Source organism: Dasypus novemcinctus, chromosome 25 (assembly GCF_030445035.2).
Source record: "Dasypus novemcinctus isolate mDasNov1 chromosome 25, mDasNov1.1.hap2, whole genome shotgun sequence".
Taxonomy (NCBI): domain Eukaryota; kingdom Metazoa; phylum Chordata; class Mammalia; order Cingulata; family Dasypodidae; genus Dasypus; species Dasypus novemcinctus.
The window spans coordinates 62,695,358-62,717,312 of record NC_080697.1 but is presented as its reverse complement, the minus strand read 5'-3'; the positions used below and the strand labels follow the sequence as shown (position 1 = coordinate 62,717,312).

Sequence of the window (21,955 nt, the reverse complement as noted above, 5' to 3'; positions counted from 1 at the left end):
TCCCTGGTGGCTCTTAAATCAAGCAAAGTGATAATCATTCCTTACTATCGGCTAGACTCTTCAGTAGTCTCCAGAGAGCAACAATTACTGGTGACTCTCATTCTATAAAAGTCATAGATCTGGAGATTAAAAGGACCAGCAGTGAGAGCTGAGTCACCCATTCACCAGAATGCAAATGTTGCCAAATAACTCAGAACAACCTTTTAAAAGAGTTTTATTCCTTTTTAATCAGTGTTGCCCAGAAGAGGTTTTACATTCAATCTTTAATGCTTCTTGGCTGTTTTCACAAGATGCAATTTAAAAGGGTAGTTACCCATCAAGCGGTGGGTGAGTCATACTTTCTCTCTGTGGAATTTTTAATTCATTTCCGTTCCTTTCTCTCTCACTTCTCCGTCACCCCCTGCCAATGACTTTAAATCCTCCAGCTTTGTCCTTGTGTGTCTTACAACAGCTGAACGACGGATGATGATGGGTACAGGCCTAGAGACGGTCTCATAGACCTGCAGAGCCGTGGAAAAGGCAAGTGCAGGGGAAGGAGGCCTGTCTCTTGCCTTGCTGCCTTATTTCGGGCAGGTCTCAAAATCCTTTACGTTTTGGGAGCTTTGGTTATAATATTGCCCACTCCTCACACCCTTACTTAATGTATTGGCCACTTTTATTTTTTCTCCTGGTCAACCACATTTTCATAGATGGTGACCAGGATCCTTATCATTTGCAGTCCAATCTACTGTATGCAATTTTAGTCATCTTAAAAGAGAAGGTATGAGGTTTTTTACCCCAACATTTTATTTAAACAGAGAAACTCAAAAAACAAAACTTGAAAGAATTTTCCAGTGAGCACCTGCATACCCATCACCTAGATTTAGAATTAGCATTTTATTTTATTTTTTTAGCAAATATCAATTTTATTGATACATATTAATAAAGCATAAGTCCATCCCAAGTGTATAATCAATGGTATTTGGTGTAATCACATATTTGTGCATTTATCGCTTCAGTCATTCTTAGAAAACTTTCATTATTTCAATATTAATATTAATAAACAAAACTCATCAATTCTCAGTCTGTGTTTCCCCTGCTGTACAGAGCTACTATTCTTTTTCCTTCTTTCTAGTATATTTGTATTTATGTTTTGTAAAAATAGTCTTATGTATGCAATATCACCCATATTCACAATTTTTTATTATCTTATACAGTCCCATGTTACAGTTTTTAGCTTTATTTTATTATATTATTATACTTCTTTTATTACATATCTGTGCACTTATATATTCCTCTGTCCATCCATCAGTCCCTCTTATTTTTTGAAGCATTTCATAGTAAGTTGCAGGCTTCATCATACTTTTCCCCAAATACCTCATCATGCATAATATTAACTAGTATTCATTGCAGTTTTTTCTTCTGAAGTAAATTCACATTCAGTGAAATGCACAAATCTTAAATATCCCGTTTAATTAGTTCTGACAAATACATAGACCTATGCAATAAAACCTTTTTAAGATACAGAACATTACTTTACCCCATAAAGTTCTCTCATGCATCTTTCCCTTAACTCCTCACCTGTTGTTCTGACTTTTTTTCTAAGCAAAGATGAGTTTTACCTATTCTAGAACTTCATATAAATGAAATCATATTGCATATACTTTTTGAGTAGGGCTGAGCTTGATGCTTTTGAGTTTCATATTTCAGTAGTTGTTACCTTTTTATTTCCAAGTAGTGTTCCATTGTATGCATAGATCACAGTTTTTTATTCTTCTGTTGATGAACACCTGCGCTATTTGTAATTTGGGGCTATTATGAATAAAGCTTCAGCGAACATTCTGGTACAGGTCTTTTTGTGGATATTTGTAGTTCTCTTGAGTAAGTAACTAGAAGTGGAATTATGGGTTCATATGTTTAGTTTTATAAAAAACTGCCAGATATTTTTTCAAAGTAGTTACCCATTTGTACTTTGGCCAGTAATATATGAGTTTGGATGTTCCACATCCTCACCATCATATGGCATTGTCAGTCTTTTTAATTTCAGCCATTTTGACGGGTGTATAATGATATCTTTCTTCTTAATGTTTTAATTTGCATTTTCCTGGTGACTGATGATGCTGAGCACTTTATTATGTGCTTATTATGATTGCATATATTTAATCTGTGAAGTATCTATCAAAATCTTTTTCTGTCAGATTGTTATATATCCTGGATACCAGTCCTTTATCAGATACATATTTTACAAATATGAAAATCCAGTCTGTGACTTGACTATTCATTATATTTTTGATATCTTTGAGCAGTTTTTTAAAAGTAAAATTTTATTGAAGTGTATCATTCAAACATGAACATACATAATAAGTATATAGTAAAAGTGAATATACAAAACAAGCATGCATATCGTCATACAAGATTCCCATACATCTCCCCACCACCACCATCTTGCATTGTTGTGAAACTTTTGTTACAAACTATGAAGGAACATTTTCAAAATATTACTCCTAGCTATAGGATGTGGCTCAAGCCATTGAGCCTCCCACCTACCTCATGGGAGGTCCAGGGTTCAGTTCCTGGGGCCTCCTGGAGAAGGTGAGTTGGCACAACTGGCAGGCATGGCAAGCTGACACAACAGAGAGAGACAGAGGAAAGACAGAGACACAACAAACCAGGGAGCTGAGGTGGCTCAAGCAGTTGAATGCCTCTCTCCCATATGGGAGGTCCCAGGTTCGGTTACTGGTGCCTCCTAAAGAGAAGACGAGCAAACAACAAGGGTGGGCTATAAATAAATTAAATAATTCCTAAAAAATATATATATTACTGCTAACTATAGCCCGTATCTTACATGTGGTGTATTTTCCCCCAACCCTCCAATTATTAACATTCTATATTAAAAAGAAGCGGACACAGAGGAACATGCAGCGAGTGGACACAGAGAGCAGACAACTGGGTGGGTGGGGGGGAGAAATAAATAAAAAAATCTTAAAAAAAAACAAAAACCCTAGATTAGTATTATGTATTTGTTGTCATTCATGAGAGAGCGTTCCATATTTGTCCCGTTAACCACAATTACCATCCACCACTGGCTTCCCTGTATTATATGATTAACCTAATAATGCTATGTACATTAAGCATCAGCTCCCGTTCTTTTTTTTTTTTTTTTAAGTTTATTTTTTTTTATAGATTGATTTATTTCTCTCCCCTTCCCCCGCCCCAATTGTCTGTTCTCTGTATCTATTTACTGCGTGTTCTTCTTTGTCTGCTTCTGTTGTTGTCATCGGTACGGGAATCTGTGTTTCTTTCTGTTGTGTCATCTTGCTGTGTCAGCTCTCCGTGTGTGCGGCGCCATTCTTGGGCAGACTGCACTTTCTTTCGCGCTGGGCGGCTCTCCTTACGGGGCACACTCCTTGTGCATGGGTCTCCCCTATGTGGGGACACCCCAGCGTGGCAGGGCACTCCTTGCACACATCAGCACTGCGCATGGGCCAGCTCCACACGGGTCAAGGAGGCCCGGGGTTTGAACCACGGATCTCCCATATGGTAGACAGATGCCCTAACAGCTCCCATACTTAACCCACATTCTATCTCCTAGTAACCTGTACTCTAGAGTTTACCTCCATGAATTTACTCATTGTATTTAGTTCGCATTAGTGAGACCATACAATAGTCATCCTTTTGTGTCTGGCTTATTTGACTCAACATAATATCCTCTAGGTTCATTCATGTTGCTATACGCATCCTGATTTCATTTCTTCTTGCAGCTGAATAGATTCCATTGTTTACATAGATACCACATTTTGTTTGTCCATTCATTCGTTGATGGACATTTAGGCTGGTTCCATGTTTTAGCAATTGTGAATAATGTAGCTATGAACATCAGCGTGCAAATGTCAGTTTGTGTCCTTACTTTAAGTTCTTCTGAGTATATTTCTCTTAATAGGATTGCTGGATCATATGGCATTTCTATATTGAGCTTCTTGGGGTACTACCAAACTACCTTCCATAGAGACTGTAACATTCTACATTCCCACCAACAGTGAAGGAGTGTTACTGTTTCTCTACATCCTCTCCAGCCCTTGTAGTTTTGTTTTGTTTTTTAATAATGGCCATTCCATAAGGCATGAATGTATTGCATTTTTGTTCTGTGTTTCCCTAATAGCTAGTGAATTAAGCATTTTTTCAAGCACTTTTTGGCCATTTGTATTTCCTTTTGGAGAAATGACTATTCAAGACTTTTGTGCATTTTTTTAATTGGGTTGTTTGCCTTTTTGTCATTGAGTTGTATTATCTCTTTATATAGCATGGATATCAAACCCTTCCCAGGTATGTGGTTTCCAAATATTTTCTCCCATTGAGTCAGTTGCCTTTTTACTTTCTTGACAAAGTCTTTTGAAGAACTAAAGTGTTTAACTTTGAGGAGGTCCCATTTATCTATTTTTTCTTTTGTTGTAAGTGCTGTGGATGTGAGATTTAAGAAATTACCACCTACCACAAGATCTTGAAGATATTTTCCTACATTTTTTTTAAAGTCAGGAAGTGAGGGTCCTCCAATCTCATTCTTTTTTAAGACATTTTTTGGCTATTCAGGTCCCTTAGCCTTCCAAATAAATTTGATAATTGGTTTTTCCATTTCGGCAGTAAAAAAGGCTGTTGGCATTTTTACTGGGATTGCATTGAATCTGTAAATCAGTTTGGGTGGAATTGACATTTTAATGATATTTAGTCTTCTAGTCCATGAATATGGAATGCCCTCCCATTTATGTAAGTTTTCTTTGGTTTCTTTTAGCAATGTTTTGTAAGTTTCTGAATACAAGTTCTTTATGTCTTTGGTTAAGTTTATTCCTAAATATTTGATTCTTATAGTTGCTATTATAAATGGAATTTTTTTTCTTATTTCCTTATCAGATTGCTCATCAGTGGTGTATAGAAATGACAGTGATTTTTACATATTAACCATGTAGTCCACCACTTTACTGAAATAGTCTATTAGTTCTAGTAGCTTTGTTGTGGATTATTCAGGATTTTCTAGATGTAGGATCTTATCATCAGCTAAAAGCAAAAGTTTTACTTCTTCTTTTCCTATTTGGATACATTTTATTTCTTAATTTAGGCTAATTGCTCTAGCTAGAACCTCTGGCACAATATTGAATAACAATGAAGACAGTGGGCATCCTTGTCTTGTTCCTGATCTCAGCGGGAAAGATTTCAGTCTTTCACCATTGAGTACAATGTTAGTTGTGAGCTTTTGATATATGCAGTTTACCATGTTGAGAAAGCTTCCTTCTCTTCCTATCTTTTGGAGTATTTTTAGCAAGAAAGGATGCTGTATTTTGTCAAATGCGTTTTCTGCATCAATTGAGAGAATCGTGTGATTTTTCTTCTTCAACTTACTAATATGATTTATTACACTGATTTTCTTGTGTTGAAAAATCTTTGCATACCTGGGATAAAAACCACTTGATCATGGTATATAATTATTTTAATGTGCTTTAGGATTAGGTTTGCAATTATTTTGTTGAGGATTTTTACATCTATATTCATTAGGTGTATTAGTCTGTAATTTTCTTTTTTCATAGCTCTTTATCTGGTTTTGGTATTAGGGTGATGTGGACTTCGTAGAATGAGTTTGGTAATGTTCCTTCCTGTTCAATTTTTTTGGAAAAGCTTGAGCAAAATTGATATTAGATTGTCTTTGAATGATTGGTAGAATTTACTGTAAAGCACTCTGGTCTGGACTTCATCTTTGGGAGGTTTTTGATGACTGTTTCAATCTCTTAACTTGTCGTTTGTTTGTTGAGGTCTTTCTTTTCTTCTAGGGTTAGTATAGGTGGTTCTTGTGTTTCTAGGAATTTGTCCATTTCATCTATGTTGTCTAGTTTTTTGGTCTACAGGTGTTCCTAGTATCCTCTTATGATTTCTCCTATTTCTGCAGGGTCAGTGGTAATATCTCCCTTTCTCGTTTCTAGTTTTGTTTATTTATATTTTCTTTTTTTCTTTGTCAAATCTAGCTAAGGGTTTGTCAATTTTGCTGATCTCAAAGATCCAACTTTTGGTTTTGTTGATTCTCTCTATTGTGTTTTTTATCCCAATTTCATATATTTCTGCTCTGATTTTTATTATTTCTTTCCTTTGGCTTGATTTGGGATTAGTTTCCTGTTCTTTTTCTAGTTCCTCCAGGTGTGCAGCTAGGTCTTCGATTTTAGCTCCTTTTTTTAAATTAAGCATTAAGGAGCTATAAATTTCCCTCTAAGTCTTTGCAGTGTCCCATAGGGTTTTTTTTTTTTTTTTGGTTGTTGTTTTTGTTTTCTCTTTTCATTGTATTTTTTAAATTTTATTGAAGTATATCGTTCGTATATGAACTAAGTGTATAGTAAAAGTTGTGAACTTACAGAACAAACATGCATAACATCATACAGGGGTTCCATATGTCAATATACCACCAACACCTTGCATTGTTGTGATACATTTCTTACAAATTATGAAATAATATCATTAAAATCTTACTATTAACTATAGTCCATATCTTATATTTGGTATGTTTCCCCCCAACCTATGCTATTATTATTATTTTTAATATATTTTTATTACAGAAGTTGTGAACTTACAAAACAATCATGCACATGTGTAGAATTCCTATACAACACCCCTTCACCAACACACTACACCGTGGTGGAACATTTGTTACAGATTATGAGATAATATCATCAGACTGTTACCAGCAACCATGTCCCATAGGTTTTGATATGTTGTGTTCTCATTTTCATTTGTCTCAAGATATTTACTGAATTCTCTTGCAATTTCTTCTTTAAACAATTAATTAAGAGTGTGTTGTTTAACCTCCATATATTTGTGAATTTTCCCTTTTTCCATCCATTATTGATTTCCAGTTTCATGCCATTATGACCAGAAAAAGTGTTTTGTATTGTATAATAGCAGTCTTTTTAAATTTACTGAAACCTGTCTTGTGATACCTCATGTAGTCTATCCATGGAGAGGGATCTGTGAGCACTTGAAAAGATTGTATATCTTGCTGTTTTGGGGTATAATGCTCTATAAATGTCTAGTAGGTCTAGTTAATTTATCATATTGTTCAAGCTCTTTGTTTCTTTATTTATCCTCTGACCAGATGTTCTCTCCAATGCTGAGAGAGGTGTCCCATTTTTATTGTAGAGATGTCTATTTGTCCCTTTAGTTTTGCCAGTGTGTGCCTCATTTATCTTGGGTTAGATGCATAAATATTATAGTTATTTCTTCTTGTTAAATTGCCTCTTTTATTAATATATAATGACCTTTGTTATCTCATAACAGTTTTGCATTTCAAGCCTATTTTTTCTGTTATTAATATTGCTACTCCAGAACTTTCTTTGTTACTATTTGTGTGGAATATCTTTTTCTGACTTTTCACTCTCAACCTGGTTGTGTCCTTATGTTTGAAGTGAGTCTCTTTTAGACAGCATATAGATGGCTCATATTTTTTATCCGTTCTATCAGTCTGTGTCTTTTGATTGGGGAATTCAGTCCATTAACATTAATGTTATTACTGTAACTTAACATTGGCTTTCTATTACATCTTACTATTGTCTCTTTTTACCCATTAATTTACCCTTCCTAGTCTTCCTTTCTACACTTTTCTCCAAGTCTCTTGCCCTTGTTTTTTCCTTTCAGGCTGCAGTACTCCCTTTAGTATCTTGTCAACCTGATATTTTGTTAACATACTCTCTCAGTTTTTGTTTGTCTGTGAAGGCTTTAAACTCATCCTCATTTTTGAAGGACAGTTTTACCAGATACATAATTCCTGGCTGGCAGTTTTTCTCTTTCTGTTCTTTAATACATCATACCACCTCTTCTCGCCTCCATTGTTTCTGATGAGAGGTTGGCACTTAATCTTACTGAAGTTCCCTTGTATGTGATGCTTTGCTTTTCTCTTGTTACTTTCAGAATCCTCTCTTTATCTCTGATATTTGTCATTCTGAATAGTAGGTGTCTTGGGGTACTTTATCTCAGATTTATTTTGTTGGGGGTGTATTGTCCTTCTTGGATATTGATATTTATGTCTTTCATAAGAGTTGGGAAGTTTTCAGTCATTTCCTCATATTCTTTCTGCCCCTTTTCCTTTCTTTGTCTCTTCTGGGATATTGATAACACGTATGTTTGTGCATTTTCACGTTGTCATTAAATTCCCTGAGTCCCTGTTCTGTTTTTTCCATTCTTTTCTCTTTCCTTTCTCCTATCTTTCCCAGTACAGATGTTCTGACCTCTGTATTACTAATTCTGTCTTCCATCAATTCAAATCTGCTGTTATATGCCTCTACCGTACTTTTTTTTTCTTCTCCGCCCCTGCCCCCACCCTGCTGTTTTTGCTGTCTGTGTCCATTCGCTGTGTGATCTTCTATATCTATTTCTTTTGGTCTTTTCATCTTTCTTCTCTAGGATTCAGAGGGATTTGATCCTGGGGACCTCTGATGGGGAGAGAGGTTCCCTGTCAATTGCGCCACCTCAGCTCCTGGTCTCTGCTGCACTTCAGCTTGACTCTCCCCTTCATCTCTCTTTCGTTGCGTCATCATCTTGCTGCGTGACGCACTAGTGCAGATACTGGGCTTGCTGCACGGGCACTTGGCTCGCCATGCGGGCGCTTGTGTGGGCACTTGGCTCACCACACAGGCACTCAGCTCACCTTGACTCTCCCCTTCATCTCTCTTTCGTTGCGTCCTCATCTTGCTGCGTGACTCACTAGTGCAGACACTGGGCTTGCTGCACGGGCACTGGCTCGCCACGCAGGCGCTTGTGTGGGCACTTGGCTCGCCACACGGGCACTCAGCTCACCATGCGGGCACTCTCGTGGGCATCTGGCTCACTGCACGGGTACCCAGCTCACTGTGTGGGCACTCAGCTCACTGAGTGTTTGCCTTGCCTCACCGCATGCTCTTTCTTCTTTTTCACCAGGAGGCCCCAGGGCTTGACCCCAGGTCCTCCCATATGTTAGGCGGAGGCCCTGTCACGTGAGCCACATCTGCTTCCCTCTAACATACTTTTAATCTCATCCATTGTCTTTCCTTCCCATAAGCTGTTACATTTTTTTGCAGACTTTCAGATTGTGCTTTATGCTCACTCAGTATCTTTTAATATCCTTTATTTCTTTAGTCGTATTTTCCCTCAATTCTTTGAAAAGATTTAGGATATTTTTGTGATTATCATTGATTAGTTGTCTTAAGTCCTGTATCTCCTCAGGATAGTTGGTTTGTTCCTTTGACTGGGCTATCTCTTCGTGGTTTTTGGTATGGATTATAATTTTTTGCTGACGTCTAGGCATTTGAATATATTGATGCATTTACTCTGACAGTCACGTTCTCTCTTTTGCCTAGTGGTCTCATTTCACAGCTCTTCTTTGATTTTTGGTTTAACTTATTCTAAGTCTTTAAAATTACCCAACTTAAGTTATCAAAATCAGACCAGGAACTCACTAATGGGGTGCAGGTATTCTCACGGATTCAGGACAAGAGAGACCTAAAAACAGATATTCTCCTTGCAGTTCCCGGCCAGCCAGCAGATAGCACTTGTCAGCAAATCTTTCCATGGGGATGTCTCTTTTAAACTCTGCTTGCCTGTGGTCTGGTCTGGCCAGAGCTGAGATTCAAAGTAGGCTCTGCTGGCCGAATTTACTGAGAAGAAGCCACTCTCCACCCCTCTGTCATACTCTCCCTCTTCGGAGAAAAGTTGTCTGTTCCCTTCTCAGTTGGCTGCATATCTTGAGGGTGGCAGATGGGTACCATTCTAGCCACTGTGGTGGTTTAGTAACTCATGGTGATCATTTCAGCTTCTTCGGTCCTTTGTCCCTTGCCCTCCTGGGGGTTGCACAGCACTTTTCCTGGTCTGCAGATCCCCAAAGCAGGTCCCTGGGACACCTTTTTCCTCTTTCTCTGTTGTTTTTGTGAGAGAGTTGAACCCTGCCTATCTACTCCAACATCATCTTCCTGGAAGTTGCCTTGAGCAGAAGTTTTTAATTTTGATGAACTTTAATCTAGCAGTTTTTTTCTCTTGTGGTTATTGCTATCTTTAGTGTCTCTAATCAATCTCTGTCTGTTCCCAAGTCACAAATATATTCTGTGTGTTATTCTAGTTATAGTTTTAGCGTTCTTATTTTGGCTTATGACCCATGTTGAATTAATTAATTTTTATGTACGGTGTGAGGTAGGAGTCAAGATTCCTTCCTCCCCACATGCATATCCAGTTGATCTAACACCATTTGCTTAAAAACTTTCCTTTCCCAATTGGATTGTATTGGTACCTTTGTCAAAGATCAAATGACCACATGAATGTGGGATTGTGCTCTGTTCTGCTTTGTTGATTTATTTTTCAGTCTTTTGTCATTACCTCATTGTCTTGATTACTATAGCTTTATAATATGTCTTGAAGTCAAAGTAGTCTAAGTGTTCCAACTTTGTAAATTCTTTCAAGGTTGCATTGAATATTCTATGTCCTTTGTATTTCTATTTAAAGTTTAGAATGACCTAGTCAATTTTATAAAAACATATAATGGGATTGGGATTGTGCTAAAACTATAGAATAATTTGGAGAGTATTGACAATTTAACAATAATGAGTCTTTCAGTCCATGAATATAGTGTCTCTCCCTATTTACTTAGATTTTCTTTAATTTATCCTAGCAATTTTCAGTGTACAGGTTTTGCAAGCCTTCTGTTAATTTTTTCTTAAGTATTTTTATGGTTTTTGATGCCTTAGTTAATGGAACTTTTAAAAATTCTATTTTTAAGTTATGTGCAACCTGTAATATCTAGAAATACAGTTGGTTTTTACATATTGACCTTATATCCTGTGCCCTTACTAAATTCACTACTTAGTTCTAAAAGTTATTTTGTAAGTACATTAGGATTTTCTTCATAAAAAATCATGTCATCTGCAAATACACTGGGTTTTACCCTTTCTTTTTGGACCTGTGTGCTTTTTTTTTTCTTTTTCTTACCTTATTGCAATGGCTAGGCTCTTCAATATATTGTTAAGTAGAAGAAGTGAAAGTGGGCCTTCTTGTCTTGTTCGAAATGATACGAGTATTCACTATTTCAGTACACAGTGTAAAGTTATTTTGGAGGTTTTGAGATGCTATTAGCAGATTGAAGAAGTTTGCTGAGAGGTTTCATCTTGAGAGCTTTTATTAACTCATTTGTCTAATGCTTTCTCTATATCTATGTAAAATGATCACACAGTTTTCTGCTTTTAATCTGAATATTTAGATTACATTGATTTTCAAATGTTAAAACTTATATTCTTAAGATAAACCCTATTTGATCATATGTATTATTCTTTTTATATACTGTTGGATTCAATTTGCTTATACCTTGTTAAGGATTTTCGTGGCTCTCTTCTTGAGAGGTGGTGGTCTGTAATTCTGTTTTGTATAATTTCATTGTCAGGTTTTGGTATTAATGTTTTGCTGGCTTCATAAAACAAGTCAAGGTGTTTCCTTTATTTTCTGAAGGAGTTTATGTAAAATGTTATTTCTTCTGCAAATGTTTGCTAGAACTTATTGAAAGTGTCTGGGTCTAGAGTTTTCTTTTTGGGAGAGTTTTACATGATAAATTAAATTCCTTTTGTAGGTACGGAGCTACTCAGATTTCTCTTTCAACAGTGTCAGTTTTGGTAAGATATATTTTTCAAGGAATATATCCATTTTATCCAGATTGTCGACGTTTTTGTCATTAAGTTCTTCATAATATTGCCTTGTTATGCTTTTAATGTTGTAAGATCTTAATGATCACCCACCTCTCTTCAATCCTGATATTGAATTGAAAATGCATTCTCTCTTTTTTTTCCCTTGATCAGTCCTAGTTAGAGAACTCGATTTTGTTGTCCTTTTCAAAGAATTAACTTTTGGTTTTGTTTACTTTCTCTACTATTTGTTTTCTACTTAATCATTTTTACTTTTATTATTACCTTCTACTTTCTAGTGGTTTACTTTGCTCTTAAGATATAGATGTTTGGCTAGCATTTTAGACCTTTTGTTAATTTCTAATGTAAGTATTTATAACCTTGTTTCTTTCTAAACACTGCTTTAGCTGAATCTCACAAATTGTGTTATATTGTGTTTCATTATCATTCATTCAAAATATTTTCTAATAGCCTTTATATTTCTTGTTTGACCCTTGGAATTGCGTCGAAATAGGTTAATTTCCAAATAGGTGAGTTTTTCCTTGAGATTTTTCTGTTATTACTTCATAATTTCATTTTGATCAGAAAGCATTTTCTTTTATCTTTTTTTTTAATTTATTGAGATTTGTTTTATGGCTCAGCATAAGGTATATCTTGGTGAAAATACCATGTGTATTTGAAAAGAATGTGAATTCACTTGCTGGGTATAATGTTCTGTAAATACCAGTTAAATCAATGTGGGTTGATAGTGTTGTTCCGATGGTTCTTTGTCTTTGATTTTTTTTTTTCCTCTTTAGGATTTAGTTCCATCATTTGCTGAAAGAGAGGTATTGAAAAGTCCAGCTATGATTGAGGAATTGTCTTTTTCTCTTTTTAATTATGTTAATTTTATTTCATTTATTTTGAAGCTCTTTTATTAGGTACATACACATTTATGATTCTTAATGTTTTCCTGATGTGTTAAGGTTTTTATCATTATGAAATGACCTTTTATCATCACATAATGTCCCTCTTTATCTCTGGTCTGGGAGTTTCCTTTATCTGATGTTGATTTAGCCATGTGCTTACTGTTCACTTCATATGTAAGCTTTTCCACACGTTTACTTTCCATCTATATGCAACCGTATATCGAAAGTGGGTTTCTTATATGCAGCAGTTAAAGTGGTTCTTTGTAAACAGCAGTTATAGTAGTTAGGTCTTGCTTTTTAATCCATTTTGACCGGTTCTGCCTTTTAATTGGAATGTTTAGTTTAACATTTAATGTAATTATTGATACGGTTGGATTTACACATGTCATTTTAATATTCGTTTTCTGATTGTTCCTTCTGTGCTTTATTTGTGCTGTTACTGTTTTTCTGTTCCTCCTCCTTTTACTTCCTTTTGGATTAAAGTTGTGAGTTTACAGAAAAGTCATGCATAAAACAGGGTTCCCCATATACCACCCTATTGTTAACACTTTGCTTTGGTGTGGTATATTTGTTATAATTGATTAAAGCACATTTTTTATAGTTGTACTGTTAACCATATTTGATGATTTAACTTAGAGTGCACTGTGTTGTGCAGTTCCGTGGATTTTAGGTATCCTTAACTTTTGACAATCTACTTAGATTTAATGTGGTACCACTTCACATAAAATGTAAGAATTTTGCAATCATAGAGATCTATCTAACCCCTCCTTGTCTTCTGCATTTGTCATATATATTACATTTACATATATTATGAATTCCACAGTATGTTATAGTTTTTGCTCTACAGAGGCATATGCAGGTGAAAGAATTAAGAGGAAAAAATAATCTTTATATTTACTATTTCTGATGCTGTTTGTTCTTTTCTAAAAGATTTGAGTTCTCATCTCATTCTCTTCAGCCTAAAGAAGTTCCTTTAGCATTTCTTGAGATAGATATTGGCTGGTAGAAAATTTTTTTAGTTTTAATTTATATGAAAATTTTATTTGTTTTGTCTTTATTCTTGAAGGATATTCTTGCTGCTTATAGAATTCTGTATTGACCATTTTATTCTTTCAGGACTTTAAAGATGCTGTTTCACTGGTATGTGATGAGAGCAATAGCAGTTGAATCATTGTCTCCCTGTGTGTAATATGTCATGGCTGCTTTCAAGAATTTCACTTTATCTTTTGAGTCTTATTAGTTTGTCTGTGATGTGCTTTGGTGTGGTATTCTTTGTAGTAATACTGTGTGGTGTTATATGAGCTTCCTGGATTTGTAAATTGATGGTTTTTCACCAAATTTGGGAAATTTTTGGCTGTTATTGTTTCACATTTTTTTCACCCCATTCTCTTTCTTCAGTCCTCCTAGGAATCCAGTGTGTTAGCATTTTTGATCACTGTATCTGTTTTTTGTTTTTTGGGGGGTTTTTTTAATCTTTTTTTCCTGCATTTCAGATTAGGTAGTTTCTGTTGATCTACTTTCAGCCTTACTGACTTTTCTGTCATCTCCACTCTGCTATTAAGACAATCTGGTGACTTTCAATTTCTGATGTTGTGTTTTTGTTTTCAGTTTTTGGAATTTCCATTTGATTCTTTCTCCTAGGTTTCATTTTTCTCTTCCTAACTTTTCAATCATTCTGAGTATGTATTTTTTCACTTACTTGGGCATAGTTATATTTGCTACTTTAAAATCTCTGTCTGCTAATTCCAATATTTGAGTCACTTTAGGTTCATTCATAGTTTTTAAGATTAGGTCACTTTGTGTTATTTCTTTGTATGTGAGGTATTTTTGTAGATTGTTTCCTGAACATTGTGAGTTCTGTGTAAAGACTTTGGATTTATGTGATTCCCAAGAGTATTTGGTTTTATCTTGTTCTGTTTTGTTAAAGAAACCATTTAACATAACTGAATTCAACCTAAAAACTGCCTCCCCTGTAGTGGTGGCAGCTAAAAAATCAGGTCAATTCTTTTAGGCTTACCTAGACTCCTTCAAGTTTGCTTTGTGTGTTGGGCTGAGTTTATGCATAGAATCTAGGACTCCTCATCTGTGGCCCTGTCTGTTCTAGGATTTATTTCCTCACCTCTCAGAGGCTGTGGTTGAGTGGGCAAGAATTGGGGCCTTTCCTTACGCTGACAGCCATAAAAGTGGGAAATTCATCCATTGCTAGTGCCTTTTTCCTCCTTGTTGATTCTCCTTCAGTTTCTGCCTTTTTTGTCCCCCCACTCTATCTTCAGGTAGTTATTTTTTATATTTTATCCAGAGTTTACAGTTACTTGCTACAACAACTGTTTGATAGAAACTTTTCTGTCATACCAGAAGTAGGCCTGCTCAGCTTGCCTCTGCAGGGACTAATGCCTTGTCAAGCTTCCTTGATGGACATCTGCAGAATCGCACATGGCGGGGGGGGGGGGCAGTATATGCCAGAATGGGTTTTATCCTGATCTTCCTTCACTTTCAACATAGATCTCCATGCCTACCTTCTGTGGCTTATATTTTTGAATAAGTTTCATGTTAATGTATTGGCCTCACAAAGCCAATAATGCAGGGTTGGGGAGGAAGGCACATCCACTTTTATCAGTGATGGACTCTGAGTGAGCTGTGCAGATGGACAGTAGTGAGAGGCGCTCTCTCAATGCCATGGCCTTCTTGGAGCAAATCAAATGATAGTTTCCAGAAGATCATAAAGAAACTTTAATATCATTATGTCCTCTTCCTTCAGTATCTTCTTAGTTGCAGCCCTTAGCCCAAGGAGACAAAAGTAATGATTGATAGACTTCTGGAGGTCACCTTCCTTACACAAGTAGAAGCATGTATATCCATATATATTTCTGTGAGTTCTAGCTGTCTGTTCTATGGGTTCTTGATTTTCTGTGTGTCTTATCCCTGACACTAGATTTGATAGTTACCCTGGGACAAGGGCTACTGTATTTTTGCTTTTCCTGCAGAGCACCTGGTCTAGTGCTAGGCTACTTCTAGGGTTGACTGTAAGAGGAAAGATGACCAGTAGAGTTAGTGGCTGCTGTGGGAGTGAAGAGAGACCTCCTGTGTCTCTGCTTATGCCTAGTTCATTTGTTCATTCTTTACATTTGTATTTTTGAAATACAAATTTCTGTTTTTGAAATCTGATATCTGGTTTTAGTGAAAGGATTTTGTAAATTGTAGATATAGTGGAAGTCTTTTGCCCTCCTTCCTTCTTTTTCTCTTTTTTTTTCCATTCATTTTTTTAACTTGATTCTAAAGTATGGAGTGGGAAATAAGTCAAGCAGATGATTTTCACTTATATGAAAAATGGTTGCTAGGGATTGAAAAGTAGGATTTTTCCGTTGAAATCACTGCTTTCAAGGAGAGTAGATTGCAGCATACTGTAGGGGAATAATAATGAGGGAAAATGTTGGTGACATTCCTATGTGCTATCTCAATCACATCAACCCTATGAGGTAGATACTATTACTATCATCATTTTGCAGATAAAGAAATCACAGCACAGAGAAGTTAATGACATTTGTGTATGCAGTTTGGAAGAAACAGAGGCAGAATTTGAGCTCAGACAGTCTGGCTCCAGAGCCCATGCTCTTAACCACTGTCTTATCCTGGGAGGACTAAGAATGGACAATCCTTTGAATGAGTAAATATCCTAAAGTTGTAGCAGGATGTTTATTTTTAGGTTTATTCTGCAGGTATTCTGAGAGAAGCCTCACCAAGTGTATTGGAATTACTATTGAGACCAGACCAGATTATTGCATGAAGCGGCATTTAAGTGACATGCTGACCTATGGCTGCACAAGGCTGGAGATTGGGGTGCAGAGTGTGTATGAGGACGTGGCCAGAGACACCAACAGGTAACAGGGTGTAAATGATCACCTGCTCCTAGTGATTTTATCTACATCCATTTTTATCCTGTCCTCTTCCTTCTAATCTTAGAGAAAGAAGTATTCCTCCTTTTCCAAGTTATTTCTTCTGTCTGTGCTTTTAATTCCATCCCCTCTATCCTGTATTTTTAAACTGTACTGGCTCTTTTCCAAAAGCCCATAAATATGTTCACATCTCTCCCTGTTCTCATGATAAACAGCCTTTCTCTTATGGAATACAGGAGGGCAGGGTTCAAGGTCAGTAATTTAAAGCAGGAGAGAAGGCCAAGGAAAGTAGGAAAAAAAACAAAATGATTGGAACAAGAAGGAAGTTGGCTTGAGGTATGAGAGGTTCATTTTTGTGCAACAGATGGCATTTTGCAAGAAATTGAAAGAAAGGTTATGAGGCAATGGGTATACACTTTTTAAGAAATTCTGGAGTGTCAGGGAAGAAAGGAATAAAATTGTAGCCAGAGGGGTTGGTCGAGCCATGTGAAGTTCTTTTCCCTCAAGAAATAAAATTGAGTTTTGGAGAAACATACACATGAAAGGTTAGCTGTATAAGGAACTGTGTGATTAATTGTTAAATCAGTGAAAAATAAAAGATTCCAGGAATCCATTAGGCAGCAGAGATCAGTGACCTAGGACGGTAACGGTAGGCTTCCTTGGATTGGACCTAAAGGCTACTTTACTTTAGTAGGGTTTTGGTAGACATGATTGGGGTTGTGCTGGGAGAAAGAAGTAAAGGAGAAACATACTGGTCAAGAGTTGAGAAATGACCAAAAAAAATGCCAGGGGGGAGTTGGAATTTTTCCTTTAGGTCATGGAAATCTGTTGAACATTTTTGAGCACAGAGAAGAATCTGGTGGCTGTCATGCTTGAGAAAGAGTAACCTGAATAGAATAATGCATTCACCTAGAGAAAGACTAGCATCAGGAAAACTGGTTGGTCTGTAGTACACAAGGGGTTGTGTTAGAGAGGTAACTGTGAAGATAGAGTTTCTTTCACTGAGGGAAGATTTTGGAGAAAATGACCATTTAATCTGAAACTTAAAGGGAAAATATTAGGTCTTTTTTTATATTATAGGTTCATTCTTTGCTCTACAGATAATTTCACAAGATCTTTAAAGGAAAGAGCATAGCAGCCTCCTGCATCTGCATGATTTTGAGCTGCTGCTTTTTATTTAAACATATCTTTACACTAGCACTAATAAGCTTATTTTGACTGATGATGTTAAATTGAGTAATTTTAGTATACACTAACTCTTGTGAGCCCAGTCATCTGATTTCAGAACTTTGAGTAGGTGCATAAGAAATACCTCAGAAGTAAAATGACTTACTTCCACGTCTTCTCAGAGATGGAGGAGTAAAAAATGAGTTTCTAGAACTTTTTTTTCCAGCTATAGAATTCTTATTAATAGAATTTCTCTTACATGTGTCAAAGATTGTTTGCCCTCCACTGCCTTATGTTAACATTGTTGCCCATTTATTTGTGTAACAGGTAATGGATTTTCTTTCCTCAGGGGCCATACTGTAAAGGCAGTATGTGAGTCATTTCACCTGGCCAAAGATTCTGGTTTCAAAGTTGTCGCTCATATGATGCCTGATCTGCCAAACGTGGGACTGGAAAGAGACATTGACCAATTTACAGTAAGTGTTCCTTTAAACCAGGTTAATTTAAGAATGCCTCTGCATGCTTCTGCTTTGTTCTTTCTCTTTCCTTGTTTACTGTTGTTATTTTTCCCATTATAAAAGCAGTACATCCTCATTATGAAATACCGGAAATATAGAAGAGAAAGAGCTATCACCCATAGCCCCAGCACCAGACAGAATCCTTACATTTTAATATATTCTCTTCCAGGGTTTTCATATGCTTAGGCTTTTCAGGGTGAGGTTGTTTGTACACATGTACACACAAACACACTTAAACTTAAATATGTTTGATAGGTAATTTTTTCAATTGCTTTTTCACTTAACCTTATAATAAGTATTTATCCATGTTGCAAACTGGTCTCTGTTAACATGATAACATATTCAGATGTCTGCTTAATTTCTATTGGATAATTTGCTTAATCACTCCAATTTTCGAAATTTAGAATATTTCCATTTTGATATTGTGATTAGCATTGCAGTCAACAACTTTATGCCTATAACTTTCTGTAGAATATAGGATTATTTCTTTAGTATAAATTTCCTGCAGTAGAATTATCACTTATAAACATTTTAAGAATCTATTTTTGAGTTGCTTTTCAGTGTACACTCATTTCGGCAGGGTTATCTTTTCCCCAAAATAATTCTTTCCTAAGTATGTGTTTTTCTGTGGATGCACATACATAAACACACATGCATACATACACATATACAGGTGTTTTCATCTTTGCTAATTTAATGGATAAGCGTGCCATTTTAATTTGCATTTTGTAATTGTAGAAATTTTGGTGGTTTGTATTTACTGATTATATTTCATCTTTTTTGGAATTGTGTATTTTTGTCCTATGTTAGGATGTAAATATGGACTCATTATTTTTCATATCTGTTGGAAAAATTTTCCCAGTCCACCATTGGTCTTTTACTTTGCTGCTGCTTTTTCCCCCTTGATGATTTCTTCAGATGCTTCTAAACCTAGAAATGCCTTTCTCTTCCAAGACTTCATTAAACATACATTCTGCTTCCTTCTATCTAACCTTTCTGTTATTTGAATTTTAAAATCTAGCTCTGTTTTCTTTTCAGTCTGTTATGGCTTCTTTGTGCACAAAGTGGTGCACAAAGTATGCAGCATTTAAGAATGTGATAGAAATCAATGAGAGAGATCAAAAACATGTACAGTTCTATTTCTTTGAAATGTAAGTTAAACAAAGGAAAGCTTGCAAGAATAATGGAATGGAAAATAAAAAGTATTTTTGCATTTATGGTTCCTGAAATATAGAACATCACTGCTGGCTTAATAGATATGAATGCCAAGGTGGGTATCAGATGGAACTGTAAAGTCTACCGTCATTCCTTTATTACATGTAGAAAATCAAGATAAGAGCAAAGTAATGGAAAAAAGATGCCTATTATCTCCTTACTGTATCCCAGATAAAGAAAAAGGGCACCAGTTAACATGATGCAGTACAAGAAATGACTATGCCAAAAGCAGATAAATTCGATGTATTGCTCAGATTCCAGATAACAAATGGACGGTGTGTATAATATGTCAGAAAAGATGCCCCTTGGCCTAAGGACAAAATAGTCATATCTAGGTGTTGGCCTTTTTCTGTAAAGGGCCACATAGTAAATAGTTTACATTTTGTGGACCACATAATCTTGTCACACTTTTGAAGAATTTAAAAAATTAAGTATATTCCACTATTAAAAGTGGATATAGTCCACGGATGAAGGCAGACATTAAATATAATGTGTGATCATGTTAAGAAAGAGAAAATAGAGGGTTCAATGGGAATTTTTTTTAGTGGGGCAGCTAGTATTTAAAGGTAGGAGGGCCGGAAGAAGTGGCATTCAAGCTGAGATCTGAAAGATAAGTAGTGAACAGTTGATGAACTTTCCAGGTAGAGAAAATTGATTTTGCAAAGACCATCGTGGTGAGGGGTTTTATCAGATATGATCAGGGTGGCAGGTGCTGAATTGTGGAGGACCATGTGGTCTGAACACAAATGCTTGCTCCAATGAGGCTGTTTTAAAAGGGAGGTTTCTATTCTTTCTGCATCCCTTTCCTTGATGGAGGAAAGTAGCCCAAGTCTGCTGGGTATATGAGAAAAACTGACCCAGGACTGAAAATTCAACATGGATAACCTTTAGATAACTATTGAAGAAATAATTTTTTTTTATTTTAATGTATTTCTTTTTTTTTTAATTTATTGAGGTATATCACTCATACATAAACAATAAGTATACAGTAATAGTTGTGAACTTATGAAAGAAACATATATAACATCATACAGGACTCTCACACCTCACCCTACCACTAATACCTTGAATTGTTGTTAAACCTTTTTAACTAATGATTAAAAAGCATTGTCAAAATATTACTACTAACCAAAGTATTTTCTCCCAACCCCCCCATTATTATTATCTTTATATCATTTATATATGAACATACATAAACAATAAGTGTATAGTAAAAGTTGTGGACTTACAAAGTAAACATGCATAACATCATACAGGGTCCCATACATCAACCCTCCACCAACACCTTGCATTGTTATGAGACGTTTTTGTTACAAATTATGAAAGAATATTGTCAAAATCTTACTACTAATTATAGTCTTTATCTATATAACCCAACGTACCCTATTAATATTTTTTAAATATATTTTTTTATGATAGAAGTTGTAAACTTATAAAACAATCATGCACGTGTGCAGAATTCCCAAACAACACCCCTCTTATCAACACACCACACTATGGTGGAACATTTGTTACAAATAATATAATATCATCTGATTGTTACTGCGCCTATATAGTATACATGTAGCACACATTTTCTGTACTGCCCCATTATCAACACTGTACATCTTTGGCATAGGTGCAAGAATTTGTATTATTACTGCTAACCACGGTCCATAGGTCACTCAGCTGTATTTTTCTGAGGCTTCTCCACATTCCTACCACCCTGCAGTAGTGATGTACATTTGCTCTAGCTCACAAAGGACACTCTTGCATCTGTACCATCAACCACAGTTCTCATCCACCTCTTGGTTTACTGTGCTATTCTCTTCCTAGAATATTCTCTAGCATTGAAGAAGTAATTTGTTATTCTCTGTTCACAGGAGTTTTTTGAGAACCCTGCTTTTCGTCCTGATGGTCTGAAACTCTACCCTACCCTGGTAATTCGTGGAACCGGGCTTTACGAGCTGTGGAAATCAGGAAGATACAAAAGTTATTCTCCCAGTGACCTGGTGGACTTAGTGGCTCGGGTCCTAGCCCTTGTGCCTCCATGGACTCGAGTGTACAGAGTACAAAGGTAGTATGTCTTTTTAATCCAAAAATAATCAGTGACTAGTATATTTAATTTATTATGGGACCAGCCTGATTTCAGTTGGTATGACTGGTATTCTACTGAGCACAGAAATTGTGTTACCACTAATATAAAGCAATAAATACTGAAAAGAAGCAAAGTTATCACATACTTAAAGAATATTGTCAATGCTGTAAAATAGTGAATTTGCCTAAAGGCTGAAGGACCCTTATGCCATACCTTCTTCTCAGCATATCATTGTCCTAACTCTAGGATCTAAATTACCTACGTGATCTTGATTTTTAAAAATGCACCTAAAAATGTTGAAGAGAAAATAAAGCTATTAAAATCATGCATTGTCCTTACCCTTCTTTTTCAACCCTTCCTCAACAGTTTAGACCAAAAGACATTAGCTGAGCAACGTGGGCATCCACGTGGGGACGTCAGGGAGCCGCAGGGGCCCAGGCAGGGCGCGGAGGGTGTCCGCTGGCGCAGGCGGAGGCGTTGGGCCTCTGCGGGCTGTGGGCCCGGCTGTGGTGTGGCCGCGGGCCCCACACGGTGT

At 36.2% G+C, this 21,955-nt stretch overlaps 1 protein-coding gene across 1 annotated transcript in view; it reads left to right on the top strand.

Moving 5' to 3' along the window:
- Positions 1–21,955, top strand: part of ELP3 (elongator acetyltransferase complex subunit 3) — an 81,295-nt gene that overhangs the window by 22,148 nt on the left and 37,192 nt on the right. Inside the window, exons 8-10 of the mRNA XM_004463147.3 lie at positions 16,267–16,428; positions 17,960–18,086; positions 21,206–21,399. Coding sequence (XP_004463204.1) covers positions 16,267–16,428; positions 17,960–18,086; positions 21,206–21,399 — 483 coding nt within the window. The remainder of the gene's footprint in view (positions 1–16,266; positions 16,429–17,959; positions 18,087–21,205; positions 21,400–21,955) is intronic.